This window comes from Seriola dumerili, unplaced genomic scaffold (genome assembly GCF_002260705.1).
Source record: "Seriola dumerili isolate Sdu_G_001 unplaced genomic scaffold, Sdu_1.0 BDQW01000078.1, whole genome shotgun sequence".
Taxonomy (NCBI): Eukaryota; Metazoa; Chordata; class Actinopteri; order Carangiformes; family Carangidae; genus Seriola; species Seriola dumerili.
In genome coordinates, this window is record NW_019174333.1 from 306,702 (window position 1) to 332,996 (window position 26,295).

Sequence of the window (26,295 nt, forward strand, 5' to 3'; positions counted from 1 at the left end):
CATGAATTTCATCCAATCAACATGCACAATAATTGACAGAGCAGTCTGACAGCCAATCGAACGCGGTGTCTTCCAGCTGGTGGGTGGGGTTTAACCGTGGTACCAGAAAGGAGGCGGGGACGCTCTCTTTCCTGGCCGATTACGCTGCGGTATCAGCAGGACTGCGTGGACAGACTTTAATAAAGTTTCTGCCCTGGTGGTTTCCCGGTCCAAACATGGCCCCCAGCGCGCAACTGAAGGAGGCTATAGCCGATGTGCACGAGGGGATCCGTGCCATTCTGCTCGGACCACCCGGTGCCGGGAAGGGGACTCAGGTAAACTAACGGAGCTAAGAGTTAGCTGTTAGCCGTTAGCTTGGGAAAACAGTAGTGTAAAGCGCATGGTCGGTATTGATACAAGCTAAAGCTAATGCTAACCTACCTGGCTTTACCTGCTGGTTCTGTTTATGACTTCAGGTACACGATAAAGTAAACTACCATAACAACCTCCCTAAAATCTGAGACATTTAGAAATTAGTATGTACGACATTTTTTTTTTATAGTTTCATGATCAAGTTAATACGTTAAACACCTGGTCCGTGTTTGTATTCAACTTGTACCATCTACACTATACAGCGCAAGATTAACTACGCCGAAGCTGCATTCCGGTTCGGTTCCGTCCAGTTTCACTAATCGGAAGCTGTCACTCCCCCTCTCATTCCAGATCGGCCAAGTTTAAATTGACTGGGTTTTGAACTAGACCTGGTCTAATGTGGTCTAGACAAGACAAAAACAATTAAATTTTTTAATTTTTCTTTTTTCTTTTTCACAATTGGAGCAAAGTTTTCACAAATCTGAGTCTGTGTTTTAAACTGTCTTTACCTTATCCTTGTTAATTTGGTCTAGATATTGAAAGTCTAAGTCTCATGTGGTCTATACAGAAAAAATGCAGTGAAATCACATTTTTTTGTGTTTTTCACAATTAGAATTAAAGTTTAATAAATCTGAAAACGTTTTGGTGAAAGAGTCTTTATCCTCTGCTCTGTTAATGTAGTCCAGATTTGACGAGTCATTTTTTTATCCAGCCCTGGTCTGATGTGATCAGGCTTCTCCCTCTCTAATCTAATCCAGTTTTGGCAAATCTAAGTGTGGTGGGTTTTATTTAAACCAGGTCTGATATGGTCTAGATAGAAAAAAGCAGTAAAATTGTCCTTTGTCTATTTTCACAAAATAGATTTCACAAATCTGAAACTGTGTTCTCAACAGTTACAGGACTCTACTTATTAATCAAGTCCAGATTTGATAAGTGTAAATGTGGGTTTTTAAGGTTAGACCTCTGTTGTTCACTTGATGGAGCAAACACAATGAAATTGCCTCTTTTTTGAATTAAAGATTTCACAAAGTTGAAAGTGAGTTTTACACAGTGTTAAGGCTTTAACTGGGGCGTCTAACACATTTCACCAGTGGAACAAAATATGGAGATTTTGTTATATGTTTACCTTACCTGCTGAATCGAAAGCAAACTTCAGGGCTGTGTGAAATTAAAGGTAATTGCTTGCTGTCAATTATTGCTTAATCAGTTGATTTAATCAGTCTATAAAAAAGTTGTTAATGCTTTTCACATGTTACAAAAGCCTGATATGATTTATTGGTATTTATTTGATAAATGATAGCCAATGATAGCCATTATTAGTTGTTCGTTTCCAGGAACAAGGTTTTACTTTGCGCTAAAATGCCAAATATTCCCTCATTCCAACTTCTCATGTGAGAATTATCTGCCTCTCTCTGTTTTATATAATTATAAACTGAATATCTTTGGGTTTTGAGCTGTTTCCGGGACAACATAAACAGTCTGAAGACGTCAAATTGATAGGTATCTTGTGCTCTTTGGTGACGTATCAACAACAACAAAAAAAACATAAATCCAAAAAATAGATTAATAATATTCAAAGCAACTGCCGGCTGGAGTTTTGCAATGTCTACTGAACTGGCATATGACGATGTGTACACTGAACCATTGCAATGGACAATGACATTGTTGATACAGTGCAGGGAACTTTTCTGTGACTGCTACAATCTGCTTTTCTCATGAATAAGTTTCAGCTTATTCTTTTCGTGTTCTGAAGGAGAGAACATCACAGACTCTTAAGTTTCATCTTTAAAGAAAACTGAGCCAAAGTTGCACAGACATTCCCTTTCAGACAGCACATCAGCACAGAAAGGGGGCTGTGTTTAAGAACAGCCACTGGCGTTTGACGTTTTCTGCTGCAGAACGTGAACTTGCAATGTCTTGACAATGAGGGCTTTTTATGGGGGAGGGGGCAAAACCCTACTGTTAGTTGCATTAGTAGTTTTCTCAGTGAGCTCCTTCTCATAAATTCCTGGCTTATTACCAGGACAGCTAGATAAACAGATAGATACTTTATTTATCCCCTAGGGGAAATTCATGTGTCATGGCATTATCCCATTGTTGATGTTGTTGATGATAATAATAATAATATGCATGTGCAGCATTTCACTGCAGACGTCGTCCTCCTGGGGAAAAAGAGCCGGCTCTGCCCCTTCAGGTAGATGGCATCCGTGTTCAGGGACCAGTCCAGTTTACTGTCCAGGATCCCTCGTCAGATGCCTGTACTCCTCTTCCTGCCTGTTCCTGATACGCGCCACAATAGCTGTGGCATCCGAGTATTTGTGGATGTGGCAGGACTCGGAGTTGTATTTTTAAAGTCCACTGTATACAGGGTGAACAGGAACGGAGCCAGAACAGTTCCCTGTGGAGCCCCAGTGCTGCTCATCACTGTCCCTGAGACACAGTTACCCAGCCTGACGTACTAACTAGTTAACTATCCTGCAACCAAACATCATCAGTGAGCATGATGTCATGGCCTCCAGTTTGACAGCAGTGCGTACATATGTGCAAGTAAATTAATATAGGAGAGGGTATAATGTAGTGCAGTGGTTCCTAACCTGTGGGCCACAATTTTGGTGTAAGCATGTAATTATATTAAAAAAAATAAATATTTATATATTAATATAAATAATTTCAAAATGAAATGATCTTCAAAAACATTCATAACGTTGAAAAACCCCTTTCATTGATCATCGTATCAAAGTGGATGGCTGGTTAGCAACAGGAAGAATTAAAAGGAAAGAGACAGATGGTGAATCGACAAGTGATCAAACAGGAAAGAGAAATTGATCTTCTCCTGCTTTCAGTCCTGAATGTTAAAATGCTCGGAGGCATTATTTGGCCTCTGTGTTGTTACGGGGTCAGATGTGGGGCCCCCAACATTTTTGAGATATTCAAGTGGGCCATGAGTTGGAAAAGGTTGGGAACCACTGATGTAGGGAAAGCTCAGGTGGAAGATAACCAGGATTTATTCTAGTCAAACCTGTGCCTTATGTTTTCCAACTGGTCTTCTAATAACAAGCTAATTATTTTTTAAATGAATGTTAGATAATTTGACCAAACTAATATTCTATTCATAAATTCACTAAAGACAGTTAGAGCAAGCTGAATAGTCCAGATGGTGTAGAAGATAATGAGTCCATATTATCGGTTGTTTGGAAGAATCCAGTGTCACACTCACATCATTCAGAATGCTCTGTGTTGCGATTTTGTAGGAGACAAGAAACCCAGATGTGAGCGAAGTGTTGTCAGAGTGACGTCTTTCAGTCTGTCGCGTGACAATCACACACTGCAGACTCAGATCAATCAGATGTGCATGTGTTGAAATGCTCTGGCATCATGTCTGTGTGGTCAGTCTCCTGTTGCTTTAACCCGTGTTGTAATCTGGTCTGTTTTCTCACTAAAACACTCTGTGGCAATTTCCCTGAATAAGTGCTCTGTAGATTCACTCAGTCTGGAGGCGTTAGAGCTGAAACAATAAATCTTTGTCTTTGTATGATAGTAAACTGAATTGCATTGCTTTAGTTGGACAGAACAAGTCCTTTTAGTTCTAATTAAGAAGATTATCGAATTATTAATTGACAATGAAAATAACCTGCTTGTATTGTATGCTACTTGTTCTCATATGAGACATGTTTTGTTGCAGGTGAAGCCATATGCAATGTACTGCAAAACCTGTACTCTACCTTCAACCTCCTCCTTCTCCCTGACAGGACTGTAATTATAAACTATAATTGAATTGCTTAATTGACAAATTAACAGGAAAACCAAGTTTTCACCTCATTCGTTTGCTTTACAGAAAGAGCTGTTCCTAATATTTAGTAGATGTTCAGTTGAGTTTGAAAATACTGTTTCACTTGGTGCATAGCTGAAATACCCTTTAAATCAGTTGTGGAAACAAACTGGATGAGATAAAAGTTTCTGTATCGACTCAAAAACACAGTCATCGCTGAAATAAAACCATGTTTGGGCTAAATCCATGTTAATTTTGCTGCTGATTCATTGTGCTAGTATTAAGGTATTAACAAAAACCAGGACCAGTTCTTGTTTCTAAAGTGAACCAAAACCAGAACTCCTTGGAAATTCAGTAACACTCAGTCTGAACAACTTCTTTAAGCCACTGTAGATAAATTCTGCTGCTGCAAAGTCTTTGGTCTCACGGCCAAAATACACAAACGGCTTTCAGGCTTTTACCAGCCTGTGATGCAGGTGGTGACAAAACTGTGGGTAGATTAAAATCCACAGTCACACATTTCCTTCATTTGTCTGCTTGGTGGTGATAATGTCTGACTTTAATGTTTAACAATGACTGGTCTCTTTCTCTCTGCAGGCCCCTCGGCTCGCAGAGCAGTACTGCGTTTGCCACCTGGCCACCGGAGACATGCTCAGGGCCATGGTGGCTTCAGGCTCTGAGCTCGGAAAGAGGCTCAAGAAGACGATGGATGCTGGCAAACTGGTAACGTATCCGCTCATCTGCTTCTCATGATCTCTCTGTGTGTTTTTCTTTCTCTGTCCCTTTGCCCTCTCTGAGGCTCTGTGGACTTCACAGCCCTTCATCTTCAGTCCCAACGTCTCATGTTGTATTTGTCTTCAACGATGTTTACATGCACCAAAACGCCTCGCATCGATGTTAGGAAACACAGGTTTGCAGGTTATCGGTTGTAAGATGGGACGATCCATTCCTTCAAGTTCAACCTCAGCCATATGTGGAGAAAATTGATACTACAACGATGACAAGTAACAGTAAAATCTTATTTTGTCTCTGTTAGCAGATGAGACATTGACGTTGCATTAAGTGACATTAGCCACAAAACACTTGCATTAGGAGAAATGATTTGCAAATTCAGAAACGATGCAGATTCAAAAACACATGAAAATACAACAATGCAAACGTGCTGCAAATAAAAAAACGTGCTGCAGGAAGACAAAACAAAAACATTACACATTATTGTATTTGTTATGTATTTTTGTATGTTCATGAATCTGCATCGTTTCAGAATGTGCATCTTGTTTCCAGGGCTTAAAGTATTCCAGCACCGTGCCAGATCTCCGGCGTAACACTGACATGAAAATGAAACGTAAATGAAAAATTAAGTCAATAGACTTGGGAGTTTGTTGTGGATGCGGTTATCATGTTCGAGGTAATAAAGTTAACCTACCAATGGTATGAGAGGAACGCAGCTCTCGCTCTCAACCTAACCAGACACTGAACCTAACCACCTTTACTAGCCAATCAGAAGCAGAGTAGGGCGGGTCTGGCGACACTGGCAGTGTAGGATCCAGCGGCTTGAAGGAGCCGGGCACTTGTGTCTGCACGGTGTGCTCGAGGACGCTGCTATCTGCCCCCAGAGGTAAAAAAAGTGGTTTCTCGTAATGAATTGGATCCCGGTCATAAAGCTGCTGTCTGCGCACTCCAACATATAACTATGTTACCGGGAGCGACAGTTACGGTTGACACTCAGTCATCAATGCAGGACTTTTGTTTACAACAAGAAATACGTGATAGTGGTCTTCTTGATTTCACTTTAAACTTCAGTTTACCAGTTCTTTAAGCACTTCAATGTTACTGTATATTTTTATCTTCAATATTTATTTATTTTTCATTCATTATTTATTTTCCATATCCCATGTGTTTTTCAGAGGGAAACACTTAAACGTTGCTATAGTATTGCAGTATTGTTTATAATTGTCTGCACATTGCACATACTTTTATAGAGAACAGAGAAAAATGGTGCAAAGCACATATTGTATATGTGCAAATCTTTTTTTTTTTTTTTTTTCAAAATAATAATTATCCAGAAGTTTTTCAAAGTTGCCTGCACTTTCAAGCTGTTGCACTGTTACTGTTGACATATAGTATTTTTAAATAAATGGTGTGTGTGTCTGTCTAGAGAACAAAGAACTATTTAAATACAATACAAATACACCAGAAAAGAAAATTCAGCAAATGGCATTAAAAAGCTGTATATTTTATTATACATTTGATACATTACAGTACCTTTACTGTACTGTGCAAAAGTTTAAGCTTTAAAAATCTCTCCATGAATTGTTTTTATTTGACAAGAAAGTCATATCAGTATTTGCTGTGATGGTGCCAGTTCTCCTCGGTCCATTTGCACACAGTTTTTTCCAAGCGTCTTGGACAAGTTGCCACAGTTCTTCTGTGGATTTAGTCTGTCTCAGTGTCTCTCTCTCTCTCTCTCCATGTAATCCCAGAGTGACTCCATGAGACCAGGGCTCTGTGGGAGCCCAACCATCTGTTGCAGGACTCCTTGTTCTACTTTGTTTTGTTGTCATACTGCAGAATGAATTTGACGCCTCCCTGAAGGCGTTAAATGATCAATAAGAGTCTAAACTTCAGCACAGTACTATACATGGTGTCTTGTGCGTTGTGTCAATGTATGTGTGCACAAGGAAAGAGTCTAGTAAAGCAAACAAAAGAGGGTAAAAAGCCTCTTGGCTGTTGTCTTTTCTTTTGTAGCTGTTAACAGGGTGTTGCTTTAATGCTACGTCCACACTACTGCGTTGTCATTCTAAAACGGATTAATACATCTGAAAACTCGTACATACATACATATGAGCATTCACGTACACTGAGCATGTGCGAGCCGGTTTAAACAGGAAACAGATTGTCTACTCTGCAGTTGGTTAATTGCATAAAATACTCTGAACGAAGAACAGCAAAGGTAGCTGCAGCATTAAAATACAGAATTGAACTGAACAGCAGCTGCTAGCAAAAACAAGAGGTTCAGTAACACTTGTAATTCATTATCATGTTGTATGTTCAACACTGGTAGTCGAGGCTGATGAGACCCAATCAGGAGAGACCGTGGGTGTTTATGTCATTGTTTCCAAAGGTCTCAGTTTTCACCCATCCAGACAACAACACAACCCAACACGTCCAGCAGCTGATAACAAATGAAATAGTCAAAGTTTTCATATTGACATTTAATTATTGATTGATTTCCAAACATCAATCATGCATTTAGTAACATGCAAGAGAACATTCCACCTTAAAAGATGCTGGTAGTTGCTGGTAGCCTCTGAGCTGCTCAGTCAATTAAATGGTTGATTGGTAAAGATGAAAAGAGAGAAAACATCCTTTCATTCATTTTTCACTCTTCTGACACTTTCTTTATCTGTGATGTATTTACACAGAAACATGACAGTCAGTCTGTTACACTTGGACAGCTTGTGCTGCGGGAAATAAATGCTAGCATAGCTACGCTTTCATAGCCTAGCCTGTTAGCTTCACCTGACCTCTGCCTGCACTGCAGCTATCTCCTCTGAATGGATGTTTCCAAGGCGGCGTCATTTGCTCGACACAAGTCAGTAAATGAATGTAAACTTGTCACTGTAGGGACACTGGTTACATAACCTTTGAAACGAGCCACAACTTAACCGTGCGTGTGCGCTCCGGTACGTAAACACACAGCACTACACCTCTGCACGTGAGAAACAACAGCATGACAGACGAGGTCCCAGTGAAGTCCGCGGCAAGTCTAAAGACGTCTAAAGATGTGGGGCTGCATTTCAGATTTAAAAACTACGCAGACAGTGACGAGCTGGACAAAAGCAAAGCTATATGAAAGATGTGCAAGAAGAAGCTGTGTGTATTGTTGATACACAGTGTAGCATGTATACATTAACATCGCACATTACATATATATTATTTCTTGAGATGTTTCTAAACTGTTGGTGGTGTTAAACAGAAAGTGCACTAATGTAACTGCTTTGTGTCCATTCGTAATGTAAACATTGTCTTTAATAATGCATCAGGTTAGAGGAGCAGTTTACAGCATTAGTTCTCTGAGAAGCTCATTCATATCCAAGACAGATTGATGTTGTAACTGAAATGTCTCTGACTGAATCGATATCGAATCGGGAAATCATATACCCAATACCCAGCCCTGGTATTTGCATGTGATTATATGGAGATTACATGTTAGAATAATGGTGTGTTGCCTTATTTCATGTTGATAACATCTCTGATTGTGTGTCTTGTGTATTTGTGTGTACATACAGTAATTATATGTGTGTTTATGCAGCTGTCGCATAATTCTCTGGCCTTTTCAGCATCTCAGCATGTGACTGATGTCTCATTGTGTTTTTCTCAGAGCTGTTTGTCATTTTCTACCGTCTGTGTTCATCTGTCACTGATTGCTGCTGTGTTGACTTATATTTATGTGCATCCACTGTATAAACAAGTTTTATTTGCTGCCCCTCTATAAAATGTGTACAAAGTTGTTGCTGTGCCGATAGTAGCAGGTAATGGATGAGATTTCTCTTTGTTCTCCTGCAGGTCAGTGATGAGATGGTCGTGGAGCTCATAGAGAAGAACCTGGACACGCCGGCCTGCAGGAATGGTTTCCTGTTGGATGGATTCCCCCGAACAGTCAAACAAGCAGAGATGGTGAGGACACTATTGTGAAACTACTGAAACTGTCATGTGACGTGAAACAAAACGGTGCAGCAATTCATCAAAAGAGAGTTCAACAGTCCAGTTATAACTTGGAGGTCTCAGTAAAAAATTTAAAGGAGTAATTTCACATTTTGGGAAATACACCAGTCTGAGTGGTGGAGGCATACAACCACGAGGAAGCAATTCTAGTTTTTATAATTTTTAGTCATTTATTTTTGTTTAATTTCTATGTTTAAATAGGAAAAAATGTAAAAACAAAGTGTTAAGATACTTGTTTGTTTTTTTGCTAGACAAACTCGGTGTTTCCCCTGATTCCAGTCTTTATGCTAAGCTAAGCTAATCAGCTCCAGATATCCATCTTCTCATTGTAACTCTCTGTAAAAGTGGATAATCCTGTTTCCCAAAATGTTGAACTATTTCTTTAAATTTGTCAGTTACAACAATTAGGCAGTTAAATAAAATATGACTAAATATAATATTAAAACTGGGGAAATAAATACTTTTCTCTAATAATAACCTGTTGCAAATGAAGGTGTTATAATACTTCATTGACAATTAACATTTTCATCCAGTGACAGAACCTGTCACTGGATGACAGAACCTACCTTCTTATAGCAATTAACCTTTTAGACAGTCAGCTGATGCTTTTGTGAAGTGTCGTATAAATCATCATATGAGAGCAAAGTTTCGGAAGAGATTGGGAGTTTCGCGCTGGTCATTAGATGTTATTCTTGCTGTGCGGTTGACTCTGTGTTCGTCTCCTCCAGCTGGACGACTTGTTGGACAAGAGACGCGAGCAGCTGGACTCTGTGATCGAGTTTGCCGTCGATGACTCTCTGTTGGTCCGCAGGATCTGTGGCAGGTAGGAGAGAGAATCAATTATTCAGGAGCAGAGAGAGAAGTCGATCTGTTCCATTTCCCAGGCACGTTGCCCGTAGACAACAGCGTTTTATGATTTACCTGCTTTCTCTTCTTTTGAGCGAGAAGCTCCTCATTCTGTCGGCGTGTCAGATCCACCTGGGCAGGTAGATTGATTCATGTGAACAGAGGAGTCTGGGACAGTGAGATAATGTTGGAGAGAAGTGGAGCGTGACAGAGAAGGTGGCCTGAAGGGGTCTGAGAGCGTCCTGTGGTGGGAAGGTCACAGGTTCAATCCCCCAAGAAGTCGACATGTTGAAACTGTCATGACACAGACAGCGACTAGAAACAATACCAGTTTGCAAACTGTTTTACCAGTTTGCAAACTCGTCAATCTTCTTTTATTAGCAGTTTTGCCTGCGTTAAAAACCTGCTTATTATATACCCGCTAATAATGGTGGTCGCTTATTTCACACATAAAAACCCAAAACAAAACGCTGCACTGACTGTCTCTGTGCCACTTCCTGCTCTGACCTGCCTCTGATCTGTTTATATAAGCTCTGCAGGTTGAACAGAAAGTTGGGAGTCTTAGAAGTTAATTGGAAGCCTCTTGTTTCTTGGTGCGTTTCCATCTCTGCAGCTCCTCTGCCTCCACAGAGCAACAGATAATGATTTTACATAACCAGTTTCAAAACGGTGAAATATAACATGCTGTGCTCTGATTCGAAGCTGACCCACACAATGAATAGACAAACCTCAATCCGAACACGTGTCGGTGCTTTAGAATATCTTTCTTTTTTTTTTTTTTTTTTGTAATTGCAGCTCAGTGTTTGTCCTCTTTCTTCACAATAACCGCTCCACATTATCCATACACACAACAACACTGAGCGGGAAATACAGATGGTGTGCAAAGAGCTATCTCTCTGTCCATGGGGTTCCTTTGTGAGGAGGAGGAGGCCGGCTGCTGCATTTTCAAGCCCAAGTAGGACAAGGGCAGGATGTGGGATATGAAAAGGACAGTTAAGTAGTTAGTGAGTCACTGTGGCTGTCTAACCCTCATCTGTCCTCCTCTTCCTCTCACTCTGATTTCTTTTCTGTCCCTGTCCTGTCCTCCACCTCCTCTCGCCATCTTCCTTCCATTTCCCCAGACTAATTCATCAGCCGAGTGGCCGCTCCTACCACGAGGAGTTCAACCCCCCCAAAGAGCCCATGAAGGATGACGTAAGTAGTTTGACGATCAACCCACTTAGAACCCACTTCTGGCTAAAGTGCCACCTACCTAAAAAAAAAAAAAAAAAAAAAAAAAAAAAAAATACCCCGTAAGCCTTGGACATGTGTGGCGATCAGGCAGCTTCAGAGGAATCGCTTTGATTCATTCTGGATGTATAAAAATGTTTTGGATATTTTACATACAATGAGATGTTTCTGGTTAAAAGCATCAACCTTTGACTCCTCTTATTACATCCAGATATATCAGAAAGAAGCAGATGAAAAGAGTTGGAGACTTAACTGCAGACCTTCAACTTCATATTGGGAACATGTCTTTTAACATTTTGGACATTCATTGTATTTTCTCCACCTGAGTGTTTCTGCTTGGTGGTGGCATCCAGTGCAGAGAAGTAATTTGGCCTTGAGGTGAGAGGGTGATTAGTTTATTGATGGGAATAAAAGTTTTTATGCGATGACAGATCAAGGTTTAAAGACACGTCTCAGGAAATTATTAAACTCCTATTGAATAAAACAGAGCAAAAGTGACTGAGGCTGTTATTTAGACCATACACCAACTACATTTATAATGAGATGCTTTCAGGTTTTAGCAGATTACAACTGATCAGTCACATTACGTGATCGCTTTACGTAATAAAGCAGCATTTCAGGCTGCGTCCACACTACTACTAGACTTTTGGCTGCTGGACCCGTTTTTGTTTGAAAAACTCCTCAGTGGTCAGGACGGACAAAAAGACCTTTGGAAACAATAACGTCGACACCCACAGCCGCTCCCTGATGAGGTCTTAAAAGCCTCGTCTACCTGTGGTGAAAGCAACATAATGAATCACAAGCGTCACTGACCTTGTTGTCTTTGCTAGCACCTGTTGTTCAGTTAAATTCTACATTTTAACGCTACAAATGTCTTAAAACATAAACACATTTTTACAAATGATTTACAGTTAATCAGCATGACTTGCATCAATTACATTCATAATCTTTAGATACATCTTCAGGCCTTAATAAACATGGAGATCTAATATATAAATATACAATTAATAGAGGACAATGCATTACACACCATCCATTAAGTATTTGACAAATGAATAAGATTGAGAAGAGTGGGAAGCTTCCTTTTTGTTCAGCTCTCAGTCCTGAGTTGGAGGGAAAAGTAGAGTTGGACATCCGGGTTGGTCTGTGATATGTGAGGCAAAACTCACCAGACATGGAGACAAGAGTGCAGGCAGCCTTTGGGTATAGCTTGTCTGCAGGAATTTGATCATCAAACAATTACCAACCCTGCTAAATATTTTCCTGATGGACAGGTGAACTTTAAAGGAGAACATGTCTGCGCTCAAACGTAGGATTTGTAGTATCCAGGAAGTGTGTTTGAAGAGTCGAACAGGTTCTGTGTAATGCTACATAAAATAAGAGTGTGTGTGCGCAAAGTGCAGTAAACATAAAGGAATTTGTTTTCATAGTGTTTGTGCAGAGACGTATTGATAACTAGCAAAGAAATGCTGCAAACCAGCGTAAGATGATCTCATCAAAGCTGCCTTTCAGACATAATATTTAGCTTTTGTTATATCTATTTGAGTAATTTATTAATTAGGAAGTTTCTGTCAGACTGTGCCCATACTCTACATTCATGTGTGTAGGAGGGGCAGGGACTTGTAGACAATATATTAGCCTGCGAGCTAACAGTCTTAGTGTTGAATGAAATAAAGCAGAAATGTCGTCAGATTTCAGGTCAGGTTCTCCTCTCAGATTCAGCATCATCACTTGGTTTCTGAAGAAAAAGCCTGGGTTTAGATCTCAGTTAAGACCTGTGCAGATTTTTACTCCACAGTTTGTCCTTTTGATCCGTTTTCTGCCTCTGCAGATTTTTACAAACAGCAGCAGAGCAGCAGAGCAGAGAGACTTAAAGTTCAGGACGCCCTTGTCTAACTTCTTCTCCTCTGGAGATACTTAAACTCAGAGTGTTTTCTGATGCAGAGAACTGATCTGATACCAGTGGTCTCTTTCTTCCAAATTTAAAACTGTTTGGAAATTGTTGGGGTCATTAATTTAAGGTAACGTGGGGAACTGGTGGGCAGAACATTAAATATTACAGTAACAAGGACAAGGAAATTGTATTTAATGGGCATCGGTCTGGCTGATACCTGATCCGATTTTCTTCTGTACTTCTCTCTCTTTGTCCCTCCTCTCATGTCTCTCCTGTCGTCCTTTCTACACTCAGGTGACAGGTGAACCTCTCATCCGCCGCAGCGACGACAACGAGACGACGCTGCGCTCCCGTCTGGATGCCTACCACCGGCAGACGGTCCCTCTGGTGCAGTACTACAGCGCCAGGGGCCTCCATACGGCTATTGACGCCGCCCAGAAGCCCAATGTCGTCTTCGCCTCCATCGTAGCTGCCTTCTCCGCTGCCACGGAAACCGCCACCCGTGCCACCGCCTGTAAAGACCAAGTGTTCTTCATTTAAAACCCCTTTTTTCTTCCTTCCTTCAAGTCCCCTCCAACGGGCTCTTTTTTTTTTTTTCCTCAGAGGTGGAGATTATACAAGAGTTGATCAAGTGTCACAGTGGCAACAAAATGTAACTCTGTGAGGTGTAGACGTGGAAGATGGAGACTCAGAGCATCATCAGCTATTTCAAGAAATTCACCGTGTTCCTAAAAGATCCCTGTTGTAGAAACAGAAAGGATTTAAAGTCTAATTAAAGCAGTCTAATAGCGAGAACATGCACCACGCTGCTGCCGCTTTTTACCTCAGAGAAATGAAATTGAAGGTTTTGATGTGGAGCAGAGCAGATGCTTTTCACCAGAAGGTGTTTGAAAATATTGATGTTTGTTGCATGTTGTTTGCCGTAGCTGGACGAGGTTTGCTCTTGTTTAGTCGATGGCTTTGTCCTTTTCCCTTCCTTTAGTCTTTGATTCTCGTGCTCATACGGCAGATCTCCAGTTTTTAATATCCAGTTATATTTTCTCCTCTTTTACTTCTCTAAAGTTGGAAACACATGAGAAGCATCAGAGAAGCATCAGACATGCACTGTCCAACCTGCCTTTCATTTTGAGTTTCCTCTGACATCCTCAAATCAGATTTGATTTGTAGCACTGAGAAAAAAACAGTATTGACAGTATTGAGGGAAAGAACATGATGCATGAAGGCTAAGTTTTAATTAGGCTGCTCGATTGTGGCAAAAATTATAATCAAGATTATTTTTTATCAATTTTGAGATCACGATTATTTACTACAGTTACTCATTGAATTTGGAAACACCACGTATTTATTTAACTTAAAAAAAGTTTTTCTTTTTAAAAAATTAGATGAATAAAACACACACACATAAATACATATATATATTAATAAAAATTAATTATTTCACAATAAATAAGATCAACTATGTTGTAACATTAGTGTACTTCCACAACCTACTGAAAACTACTAAACATATATTTAATATATAAAACTGATAAAGGAAAATAAATTAGGCCAAAATAAATGAGATCAAATATGTTGCAGTGCTCTGCACCAATGTACTGAAAACTCCAAAACATATAATCAACATTTTGGTAACTATATTCAACATATTCCGCTCAGTAACTCAATCCAAGGAAAGTAAAGACTGGTCCGAGTCAAGATGATGCGCTCCTACAGACGTTACTAACGTACGCCGAGACGTAACCAGGAAGTGGGTAGGTGGATGGTTTTTGTAGGTGGGATGAAGTTTGTTGTATCTCGATTATATTGTTTTCATAATTGTTGAAAGACAAACCCGTAATTAACATAAAATTAGATGAATTGCCCAGCCCTAGTTTTAATTGTGATCTAAATCGGGTTTTCAAACTGTGAGGCGTTCCTCCCTGGGGGGTACAGAGGGAGAGATGAGGTGAAGATAATGCTAGGGGTGAAATGGGTAGGAACACAGCGTGCTCTGAAAACAGGATGTGAGTTATTGTAGTTTGTTCCGCTGATCTGTCCGGCTTATCACCACGGTCAGCGGTAGGAACTGTAGCAGTGACTGTGACACTCAGCATTGAGGCTGTTAAGGGTGTTTCCAAGAATGGCTTCTGACTCCATCAAATCTAAACACACAGACGTGATGTTTTAGATTCAGTGTGACTAAACACTTTGCAAGGAGAGTCTTATCTCTGATCCCATAAACCGGCTTAGGAATCATAGAAAAGAAAAGAAAATTGATTCTCAGTCAAGTTCTGCAGGTAGAAAGACAATGTTAAGTTTTCTGCAGTATCATAGTAATCAAGTGATAGTTATCTGTACATCCAGGGTTATGTTGCAAACAGGAACTGCTAAATGTTGCAGTAATTGAGAGGAGTCCACAGTGTCACGCTTTGCGTTCGTGCGTTCACGTGGTTCCACTTTATAAACCTCGCTCATTAAATTGGGGGCACGTGCACCAGCCTCATTTCCACTCCCACGATTAGCCATAAATGGATGAAGATACTCCCTTAATCAATCAGTTCGCATTAAAAAACACTGTCTTTGCCAGAAGTTATCAGACACGTTTACATATACACATATTTTGTAATTTCACTTCACCGTGACTTGGATGACTTTGGAAAACTGTGTGTTCACGTGGTCGAAGGAATGTGTGAGGTGACACATTCTGTGTTTCTAAATACCACTATATGTGCGGGAAATGGCGTTTGTATGGTTATTGTGTGTCCGCATCATTTATGCATCTGGTCCCAGGTCATCATCAAGAAGAGGAAGTCAGTCATAAGAAAATGTTACCTGTCACAACAGCAGGTCTCAGTGCTGCTGATGCTTCATTCTCAGACCTCTATCTCACCACAGTAATGACACATCAGGAAGTTCAGATGTTGTGCCACATACTATGTCCAGTAGAGATGTTTCCTCAACCTTTCACCTCGGACACACTACCTCTTCTTTTTTTTGTCCTCTCCCTCCTGTTTCTGCTGCTCCCAAATGTGTCGTTTTACCTCCTCTTTGTTCCAGTGGCTTTCACTTACAGGACTTGCTTTCTATGTTTTGTTCCACATGAACATTGTTGATTCATATTTACTGGCACTTTGGGAGCTGTGGGGGAAAAAAAGTCTGTATCTTAAATTATCAACAGAAGTGATGATTTTTCCTCTATAACTGACATGGCCTCTGGATCTTCCCGTCCCATCAGGCTCCTGGGTGCTTGTCCTCGAGTCCTCTGTTCCTCCTTGACCTATTAGTTTCCTCCCTGCTCTGTAGTCACCTGGTGTTTGTGTTCAGTGGAAACATCTTGCATGCAGACTGTGTTACCTGCACTTTCCCTTGAATACTGATGTGTTTCTATTCTCTCGGGGCTGTTGTGATGAAAAACAATGGCAGATGTTCAGCATTCCCAGTAGGCAGATTTCAGACTTTTATTCAGCACAATGAGACAATTTCATGCTAAATTTCCTTAATATTCTGTTCTGTGCTCAACAACGTCTTCAGTTCCTTTTTTTATTTGTGACTTTGTGAAAACAGTGAATGTATAAATTTCTGTTTGTTTATGATCGCCCTAAAGGAATGTGACTTTTAAATGTGCACTTTAAAGTGAATGCTGGCGACCTCCTTGCACTGTGAGATGGACAGCACTCTTCTTTCTTTTTTTTTTTTTTATGTTTTGTGTCCGTTGCTCCTGACAGTTTCAGCATTTAAATGACCAAAAAGTTGTTTTCATTTGTCATGGCTTGTTGCATTTTCTCTGTAATTCACCCAAAAATTTTCTTCCCCTCACCCTCTCTTTCCCTTCTCTTCCAGCTGGTTGAATCCTGAGCTGCTCCATTTCCACCGAGGCGAAGGATTGGAGCTGGCAAAAGAGCTCGGGTGGGTGGACAGATGGAGGGACGGGGTGTAGAGTCAGACAATGAGGGAGGGGGGGGGGCATTCCTTAAGACTTCATGTACATTGAGGATAATTGTGTGGTGCTGTCGTCAGCAAATTTCTTTTGAGCAAAGCCGTCTCTTTGTCATAGTAATCATGTTTCCCCCTCCAATAAATCTGTTGCTTTTCTAAATTATCACCCTTTGTGTGCATTGTTTTTTATTTTTTCACCCAACTGTCCTGCTGTGAAATCCTCAAGTTTGAAAATGTTAGATATTTATTTATTTAGTTAGATCGCCAATAGCCACTGTGTTGTAACAATGGCTACTCTAACCTATCTAATACATACAATAATGTTACAATAACTTGTTTAATAATTTTGTTTCTTTATAACTCAAGAAACTTTACACAATTCAATCTAAGTCACATATAAGAAGAATAAAGTGGAATGAAATAGCTCCTGTATCCATTTCCATTTCAGAAAACAAAATTCTTATACTAATCCTTGTGTAATAAAATACAATCTTAACTTAATTTTTTAAACATATTGTACTATTTTCTGATGTCAAGAAATGCCATCATTGCTCAATATTCAACCGTTCTTGGTATAAAATAAGTTCTTCCCGGTGGCAACAGAAAATGACCCTCTGTTACCTTTTGCTTTAGAATACATGACACAAATGCAGAGATAATTTGTTTGGTGTTTTGGGAAAAGAAGTTCAATAAGGGGAATTCTTTATACATTACGTTTTGGATTTGCTTTGTTTCAGTCAAGAAATTGCAGGTAAGAAAGAATAATCTTGGGTTTGCCTATATAACACATTTTCAACAACATTAATGACTATTTTAAACGACGACTGAAAACACTTGTTAAATGTGGCTTTTGATTAGCTCGTTTTTTGTTTTCTGTTTTTTTTTGTTTTCTTTTTTAAAGATTTCCCTGTTTTATCCCTTTCTTTTATATTATTCTTTTATATTTGTCAAAGCACTTTGAGCTGCATCCTGTGTATCAAAAATGCCATATAAAATAAAGTTTATTATTATTATTATTAATCTTTACATTAATGAGGCTGGATTACCAACTGGACAAAGCCAGCAACTGCTAAAACCTTAGGTTTAATGATTAATTCATTACTTGCACATTGTGCTTTTTCCTTAAATAGTTGTTTCATCAAATAACCTCAAATTAACTTGACATATAGAAAACCTGAAGATGGCACTGTTCCAGTGCTGTTTGGTTTCTGAGTGTCCCAGATCAACTTAATGTGGCTAGGTACGGTCCAGGACCAGGTTCTGATACTAGATTAAAGTCTTATCTTTGAGTTGAGTAGGTTTACATCCTTTACAGATTCCACTTTTTCTTCAGTCACTGTAAATGTTGTTTTTAGTGTTATTGGTTTTTGAATCGTATCAATTATTTTACTGACTGTTGGGTCATTGTCATACTTCATTATTTGTATTTTTACTGTTATTTGTCATTATTTATGACGCTATCTTGTTCCCTACAAGGAACAAGGTACCCCCAACAGTTCTTTCTATTTATATTTTTTATTTATCACTGCTCCGCCTTTTGTTTCGTATTTCCCTCAAACACACGTTTACAGTAAACTAGCTCAGGTTCCTGAGGGGCGGGGACAGCATGGGGTGGGGTTTCCGTGTTTTGACGGCGTGATGTCACCGGCCGGGGCTTTCCTTCATGACGTCAGAGGGCGACGAGGCGGCAACCAGAGAGAGAGCGCGAGGCGAGGCGGAGCGAGCTGCGGAGATTTAGTCAGTTTCAGTGCTGAGCTCCCGGGGCTCAGGAAGACCAGAGGCCGCTGTCACTTACCAGGAGCTTCCCCCGAGAGGAGAGACGCAGGAACGGTAACGGAAGACTGTGTAGACCCGCAGCTCGTAGATAAGAGCAAGGCAACACGCGGAGGACGCCACGGGTTGGAGACGAAGTGGTCGTCGCATCGCATCGCTCCCCAGCCCCCCCCCCCCGTCGAAGAAATCCGGTCCTGAGCGGGGTAAGTGCCCGGTGGTGAACCCTCTGCTACATGCACCTTTCGGCAGAGATGTCACGGGTTAAAGGCTCCTCTCTGTGTCTGTATCACCTGGATAAAACGTAACAGGGTCGTCTCAAGGAGAGCAGGGCTGTTTGCCTCCATAAACCCTAAAATAACTGTTTTCTGTGTAATTATTGACAAACATGACAGTCACACAGTCTCCATCTGTCAGTCAGGAAGGTCAGCTCAGACCTAAACCACCTAAATTATCATTTAAGAAGGGAACGGTCTCTAACATGTATGCTAAGCTAGGAGGCTGTTGCATACAAGTCCAGTCCCAGTCATGTCTGAAAATAATTAAACTATAAAAGCAGAATTCCTTCAGATTCATTTTCCAAGGATGTCTGAGAGTTAAACCCCTGGCTCTCCCTTTTAAACTCCTTTCTGCTCTGCCACTCCCTGGTCACTGTTTGGTCTGAGGACATGCTGTATTTTCCTGTTAGGACAGAAAAACCATATATTATACCAAATGTGCATTTTAACAGGAAGCTGGCAGCAGAAGTCTGAACAGAGATGTTAAGATATGTCAGAGGAGGAGCTGTAAAGCCAGTTGAGCCCCACAATCAGCCCTCACAGGAATATCATAGAATATTTTGGGCATTTACTTCAGTTTTTATGATCATAATACTCGGGCTAGAAAAGGTGTGGTGGGTTTTTCCAGCACCATAATCTTTTCCAGCCTTGGAGAAAAGACAACATAAAAAATATAGGTTTTACGTAAATATTGTTGCTGTAAAAACACTTAAAATCTGTAATATGTGTGGTAGAGAACCAAAAGCAACACAAGCAAATAAACATCAGTCAGCATTAGTCTCAAATACTGGTCTGGTCTTGTAGATAAATGTAGATAAATACCTGTTAAAGAGTTGTCATGTATCTTAGGGCTCAGCTGTGATATTTGTGTCTGTGTGCCCACTTTTATATTGTTTAAAGTAAATTACCATTACCTTTGTTTAGGTTTAGGTTTAAGAATTACTGTTAATATTTTTTTTTAGAGAACTAAGTAGATGGGAGTGGACATGATGAGGAAGAATGTTTTGGACTATTTGGAAATTAATTGTGACTTGACATCTTACCCAACACAGTCTGAGGTGTAGTGATGCAGTAAATCCACGCATTTGTTTCTCTTATTGCATTAAAATTAAACAGGGATGCTCTAATTCTACACTGTCACGATTTGATACCAACCCAAGAGCTTGATCGATAGTCCAGGACTTTATTTTTATCCCAGACAAGGTCTGGTAAGTTTTTTTTTAAAATAAATATATTATAATGTTATCAATAAACCAAGCAATTATCAGCTGATATTAGCTTATCATGGATATATAAATATTGACACACAGTGTATGTGTGTGAAAAAAGAAGAAATTACAGTATAAAAATGCTCAAGATGTGTTTAGTTTAACATGTTTGTCCACCAGAGAGCGCTGATGAGTATATTTTTCATCTGTAAAATGTCCCATTTAGATTACTACATATCACAATTTTTTTTAAATAACCTAAATTTGAAGGAATCCCTATCCAAAGGTTTGTTCATAGTAACTGTTTATATTAAATTCGCTCCAGATCATTTTTTAATTCCGAAATATCAGTATCGGTCCCATGAGAACCAGTATTCTGTGACCTAAACTCAGAGTATTGGCTGATATCTAATACATACTCAATATCTGTTATGCTTCTTTGACAGGGATAACTTGTTCACATTTGTTGATATTTACGTAAATTTAAGTACTGTTATGAAATTGCACTGTTACAGTTTTATGATGACAGTGACTAAGATACCTGATCTATTTAATAAGATTATTATCTCCTCCAATAAAATCCAGTGAATCAGACTGATGCAGCATTAAGAATATAGAGTTGTTTGTTAAAAAAAAAGCCTTTTGAAAGAGATTAAAATGTATTGTTTTGTCCGACAACAGTCCAAAATCCAAAGACATTCTGTTTACTGTCATTAATTATAAAGAAAAGCATCAAATCTAACTATTTTGACTTTTTTGCTTAAAAACCTTTTGCTGATCCATTTTCTCTGGACAAAAGCAGTTTAATTAGCTTATTTCTCAAAATTTTAAAGGAATCAAATGATAAACTTCAATATTCTTTAATATAACCAAAATGGGAACTGTATGATAATAGAAAAATATGGATAATATGTTATTAAAAAGTGACTCTATAACCAGATTTTAAAAGCACCACATTTTACAAAAGATGTGAGGTGGGACAGTCTGACTTTGTACTCTCTCAGTCTTCCTTGTCAGATTTATTTGACCATTACCTCATCTAGAGGAGGTTTGGGTTCCCGGGTCATTATGTGGCTTGGGTTACGGACAATAGGTGGGAATTACATGCTCAGTTGTTGGATGTACTGTGTCTGTGTCCGTGCATTGTGCTGCTGTTTCCTTTCTGAAACCTGAACTCTCCTCCAGTTTACTACAGTTACACCTCATCCGTCTGTGTGTGTGTGTGTGTGTGTGTGGGTGTGTGGGGGGGGGGGTAAAATGTGCGGTAAAATGTGCGGTACAGGGGCTCAGAGGTTTGCTCTTTGCAACTGAAGCGCCTGCAGGCCTGACATTAAACATTCAACAACTCAGCAGTATAGCTCCTGAACGCTCCTCTAATTATAGACACTCCCAGCCCGTTTCTCTCCACCTCCACCTTCCAGTGCATTGCTCTTGACTACTGGATGTACTGTGTGTGTGTGTGTGTGTGTGTGTGTGTGTGTGTGTGTGTGTGTGTGGGAGAGAGAGAGAGAGGTGTTAATGAGAGTCAGTGGAAAAGAGAGAAAATGCCCTCCATTTGTGTATCCGTCTCCCTCCCACTGCATTTAGGACTATAATGTTTGAAGTTTTCTATTTGTCATTATGATGGATGTTATTGTGCTTCATCATGGAGGAGACACAGAGCATCATTTGAATTCATGTGGTGTCTTGTTTCTGAACACCTAATGAATGTAAGTCTTTATTCATTCTCTGGTATCACTTCACAATAAGACGACCCTTATGAAGGATTTATAAATGGTTTATAATTAGGTTATTAAACAATTATTAACAAGTTAAAACAGTTTTCATACATTGATTCAGGCTCACTATTTGGCAAGATTAAGTTAATACTTAATTTTACTAATGACTTACTACCATTTATAACTGGTAAAAAGGAGTATAGTAACTCATTAATAAATCATTCTGGGTTTTAACCGTTACTATAGGGCTCCTTTTTACCAGTTATAAATAATTGTAACTCATTAGTAAGATTAATGAGTAGTAAGCATTAACTTGATTTTTGCCAAATGAATCTGGTCATTTGATATGATCATTTGATATACCATAATTTGATATGCCAAATGAAACTTTTTTTTTTATTTATTTATTCATTTTTGCACAGTTTAATACACAGAAAATGACAAAGAAAACAAATAACACACAGTGCAGAGAGAGGCAAAAAGCCCAATGATGAAGCAGCAGGTACAAATGCTGGATGATGAAGAAAACAGTGATATGAGGCTTGACAGTACAGAGAGGTGTGGGCTCACTATTTGGCAAGCAACATGTCATTGTTTTCCTTTTTTATCTAATGTGTTATAACAGCTTATAAATGATATATAAAGTGTTAACAGGCTAATTAATAAACTCGTTATAACCCATTCATAAATCCTTTATAAGTTGAGTCTTATTGTGAAGTGGTACCTCATCCTCCTTTTTGGTCTCCACCACCTCCTGCAGGAAATCTGTGGCTCTTTAGCTGCTAAATGCTGAACTGTGTTCACCAGCTGGTCATTAGCTTTATGTGTCTGCCATTTGGTAGCAGGCAATTGAAAGCAGCTGCCAGCTGTGGTTGTTGAGGGTAGAGAAACTGAACCAAAACAGTGAAGCTGTGGCCTGAAAGATGTCAGATGCTCTGCCGAGCTGTGAACGACACAGTCATCACCATAGAGTGTTAACCAGAGTCTGGTTGTCTAATGGTTTCGTAAAGTGACAGCTAAGTCATTTAGCCAATTACTGACTTGTATTAGTTAACGTTAGCGCTTGTTCCAGCGGACCTCTGCCAAAACGGCATACCATCCACAATTTATTATATTATTATATTATATATCTTTTTGAGTACTTGATATTGTCTTTTTCCAGTTTTTATTTTTTGTACTGTCACTTTGCTGCTGTAATACAGCAAATTTGCCCACTGTGGGATTAATAAAGGAGTATCTTATCTTATCTTATTTTCAAGCCTCCTCCAAAATGTTGACAGAAAGTTTAAACTGAAAACCAGTGACACTGAAAAGTTAGTGAAAAAAAAAACTGTCACTGAAAAACAACAGACATGAAAAAAAAAATCTGAAGATTGACACCGGAAAACATCATAATACAAAAAAACATCAAAATGAAATAAGATCACAAGAATGTACATTTGTAGTTTTATTTTTCATTGGAACCTTTTTCAATGCCAATACAACTTTTTCCAGGTTTTTCAATGCCCTTGTTTCTCTTTTCAGTTCAGGTTTTATTTTCAATGCCAAATTTTATTTTCAGTGTCAAAATGTTACTGTCATTGTTCTAGCCCCATAGTTATCAGGCCATATCTGAACTGAAACCCAGGTGTCCTACTGACAACGTAATATTCACAAATATACTTTGGCCTTTAGCACATTGGCAGATTTTCATAAATTACTTCAAATGGATTGGTTAAAAAAATCCTTTTACTGTCACTTGAATAACATTTTTAGTCAGTAAAAGTCTCTGAAGATGGAGAGATAGATCATTAGATTCATACTAGTTTCTGTGGAAACAGGAATTCACTGGAAATAGTGGATAGTGTCATTTAAATGGTGACATGGAAACCGGCCAACTGCGGACAGTGGAGTCCATTTCCAATGCAAACGGCTGTGTAAACACATACACACACACACACACACACACACACACACACACACACACACACACACACACACACACACATAAACACGTTTTAAGTATTTCTCTTCAAGATAATTTGGCTTGCACTTAAGGAAGCAAAAATCTTAGTGTGAGTGTGTGTTTTATCAGATTCTTGGGTGGTTTTCATGGGGAGAGGCTCACACACACACACACACACACACACACTGGCTGTGTGCGGATCTTGTGTGTGAGCTGGATTCCAGGGAAGAGCAGGCCTCCCTGACAACCAGACATGTCGTTGTTAGGGAGGTTTTTCCACAGAATAATGCCTCCATTATCTGTGATATCACTCTATCAACTCGCCCACATGTTCACATGCCAAAATCTAATCACCTTGCTTACAAAATAAAAGCGTATCCACAGCATTTAGTGTGGGTAGCTCTGCTGCTCGGAAAGTGTTTTCTTTGTGCTGTAGACGTGTGAAATATTGACAGTAAACAATAAGTACTTTGTGTTCTGTGCGACTGTCTCTTCAGACTCTTGGTTTCATCCCACTGGTTTACTGTAAGCGTTGATTTTCTCGTGGACAAAAAACCATCGATGAAAGTGGCACAGTTTCAGTCTTTGATGACTGCCCACGCCTACTTTCAAAGTATAAGAAACCGACAATGTGTGAAAATCTCATCTGTCTTGTCTTTACTGGTGACAGATGTTCCGACAGATGTGGTTGATGGGACTTTTCCTCTTTGTGATAGTGAGATACAGCTATGATTTGTTGATAGACTTAAAGCGTCTTCCTCTGACCAGATGGCTGTGTACCTGACAGGCAGGCAAAAAAAAAACTACACAAAGATGTAGACTAAACAACCAGCAGCTGGTTGGTTAGTTAATCTTAGTACAATGACTGCAGAGGTGGACAAACTACACAGCTCCATTACTTGAGTCACAGTTTAGATATGACTCCAATACAACTGAAAGTAGTTCAGTCAGACTGCAGCCATGGGGGCGCTATTTCAGGAGACTATGGGTTGTATCAGAGGTTTGAAAAAATGACCTGTGTGGTTATTCAGGTTGGAGGAGTTGTTGAGATTTTTACTTGAGTTAAAGTACCACCGCTGTAAAATCTCTTTCATTGCTGCAAATGCCTTAACGTTTTTCCTTAACAAAGGAAACCTTTAAAGAGATTCCGTGTAACAACTTAAGTAACTCCCTCAGCTAAGGAGAGATTCAACCTTAAGTGTCAGACTTAAATAGAAAACTTAAGGTGCTTTGTGTAACTGTCCCCTGGTTTTTAGTTTGTTGGTTTTGATATAAATGTTGTGTGAACTCGTGGAGCTTGAGCTCTTCACAGTGAATCTGAGGTCACTTTCTGTTGAGAATTATAAAAAAAACAGTTTCCCACTTATTTCCGTGAGTTTCAGAGAAGCTGCTGTCTGTTGTAAACATACATGAGGGTAACACACAGATGAGGGTTTGGTTCGGACTGATTGAGTCTGACATTCACGTCGCCCTCAGGGTGAATTGTTATTATTTTGATGATCCTTTAACGCTTCACCCAGCAGCATCATCATCATCAGGCCAAATCCCCCAACACTAGTCATTCCCATCAGCATCAGCTGTAGTGCTAATCAGCAAGTGTTAGCATGCTAAAGAGCATTTTAGCTGCTTCCCTGGCTATAGAACTTCAGTCCTGTTAATTTCAACACGTAAGTTTTTATTCTTGAACTTGTGAAAAGTCAAAACATTGTGTCCAAAATATTCTTAACACAAAGTTTTTACAGGTGTTCTCAAATACATGAACAGTCTTTATTAGCCAAGTGAAGTTTTTGAGTTTGAGATTGAAGAAAGCCAACTTCCATTGGCTGATAAAGACTGAAAGATGTGGTTGAACCCCGTAGAGAAAGCTAGTAAGTCAACCTCCAGTTTTTTGACATTTTGCCTCTTTATTAGACTGTTTTGATTGATTGATTGACTTTATTGTCCACCTCATGTTGACTAACATTAAAGCTCCTCAGCTTCCTGATGAAGAACAATCCTTGGTTAGCTTTCTTAAAAATGCTCTCTGCGTTCTCATTAGAAGTCACAGTCTGATCAGTGATTTTGCCCAAGTACTTCAAATGTTCTACTCACTCTACATGCTGGTGATTGAATATAACAGGGCGGGTGTTACTGTTTTGTTTGTATTTTTCATTTTCATTTTACAGTTAAGATTGACAGATGACACAGAAAGAAAGAGAAGGGACAGGTATGTTGAAAAGTTTCCTGGTTGGACATGAACAGACATGTTTCAGTCTCAGCTGGACTGAGCAGGTCTCAGGTGTGAATGTTTGAACATGGGATGCGGAAACAGGGCATGGCCTCTATAAATGATTATTTATCCCATTAATTATTATTAAGAATATGTCTTAATTTGTGTGGTGGTGTGATGAAAGCAGCTGTGTGGGAGGATGCTGCAATGAAGTTGCCCAGAACACCGTGAATCATTACCAAACCATGAAGCTGGCACTTTGGTTCTTTCTGTTCTGAAGTGTCGTTATTACACAGTTAATCAGTTGTGAGATTTAATGTGTGACTCAGTCGGTCCTTCTGCTCACTGGAAGTAGCCTTGACTTAGTGTGTGTGTGTGTGTGTGTGTGTGTGTGTGTGTGTGTGTGTGTGTGTGTGTGTGTGTGTGTGTGTGTG

General features: G+C 39.5%; 2 protein-coding genes across 3 annotated transcripts in view; both read left to right on the top strand.

The window, feature by feature from the left end:
- Positions 1-120: 120 nt before the first annotated feature.
- On the top strand, positions 121-16,899 carry ak2 (adenylate kinase 2). Of its 2 annotated transcripts, XM_022744152.1 has the most exons (7): positions 121-314; positions 4,718-4,843; positions 8,690-8,800; positions 9,577-9,671; positions 10,816-10,888; positions 13,113-13,332; positions 16,638-16,899. In XM_022744152.1, exons 1-7 carry the CDS (start codon positions 216-218, stop codon positions 16,643-16,645), a joined length of 732 nt encoding a protein of 243 aa, XP_022599873.1. In that variant the 5' UTR covers positions 121-215; the 3' UTR covers positions 16,646-16,899. The 2 variants fall into 2 exon arrangements, with proteins under 2 accessions (XP_022599873.1, XP_022599872.1); XM_022744151.1 differs by lacking the exon at positions 16,638-16,899 and having other exon boundaries at positions 13,113-13,358.
- A 1,561-nt stretch (positions 16,900-18,460) lies between these two features.
- The window catches only part of rnf19b (ring finger protein 19B), a 44,266-nt gene continuing 36,431 nt past the window's right edge, over positions 18,461-26,295 (top strand). Inside the window, exon 1 of the mRNA XM_022744098.1 lies at positions 18,461-18,709. The gene's annotated coding sequence lies outside the window, so the exon portion shown is untranslated. The remainder of the gene's footprint in view (positions 18,710-26,295) is intronic.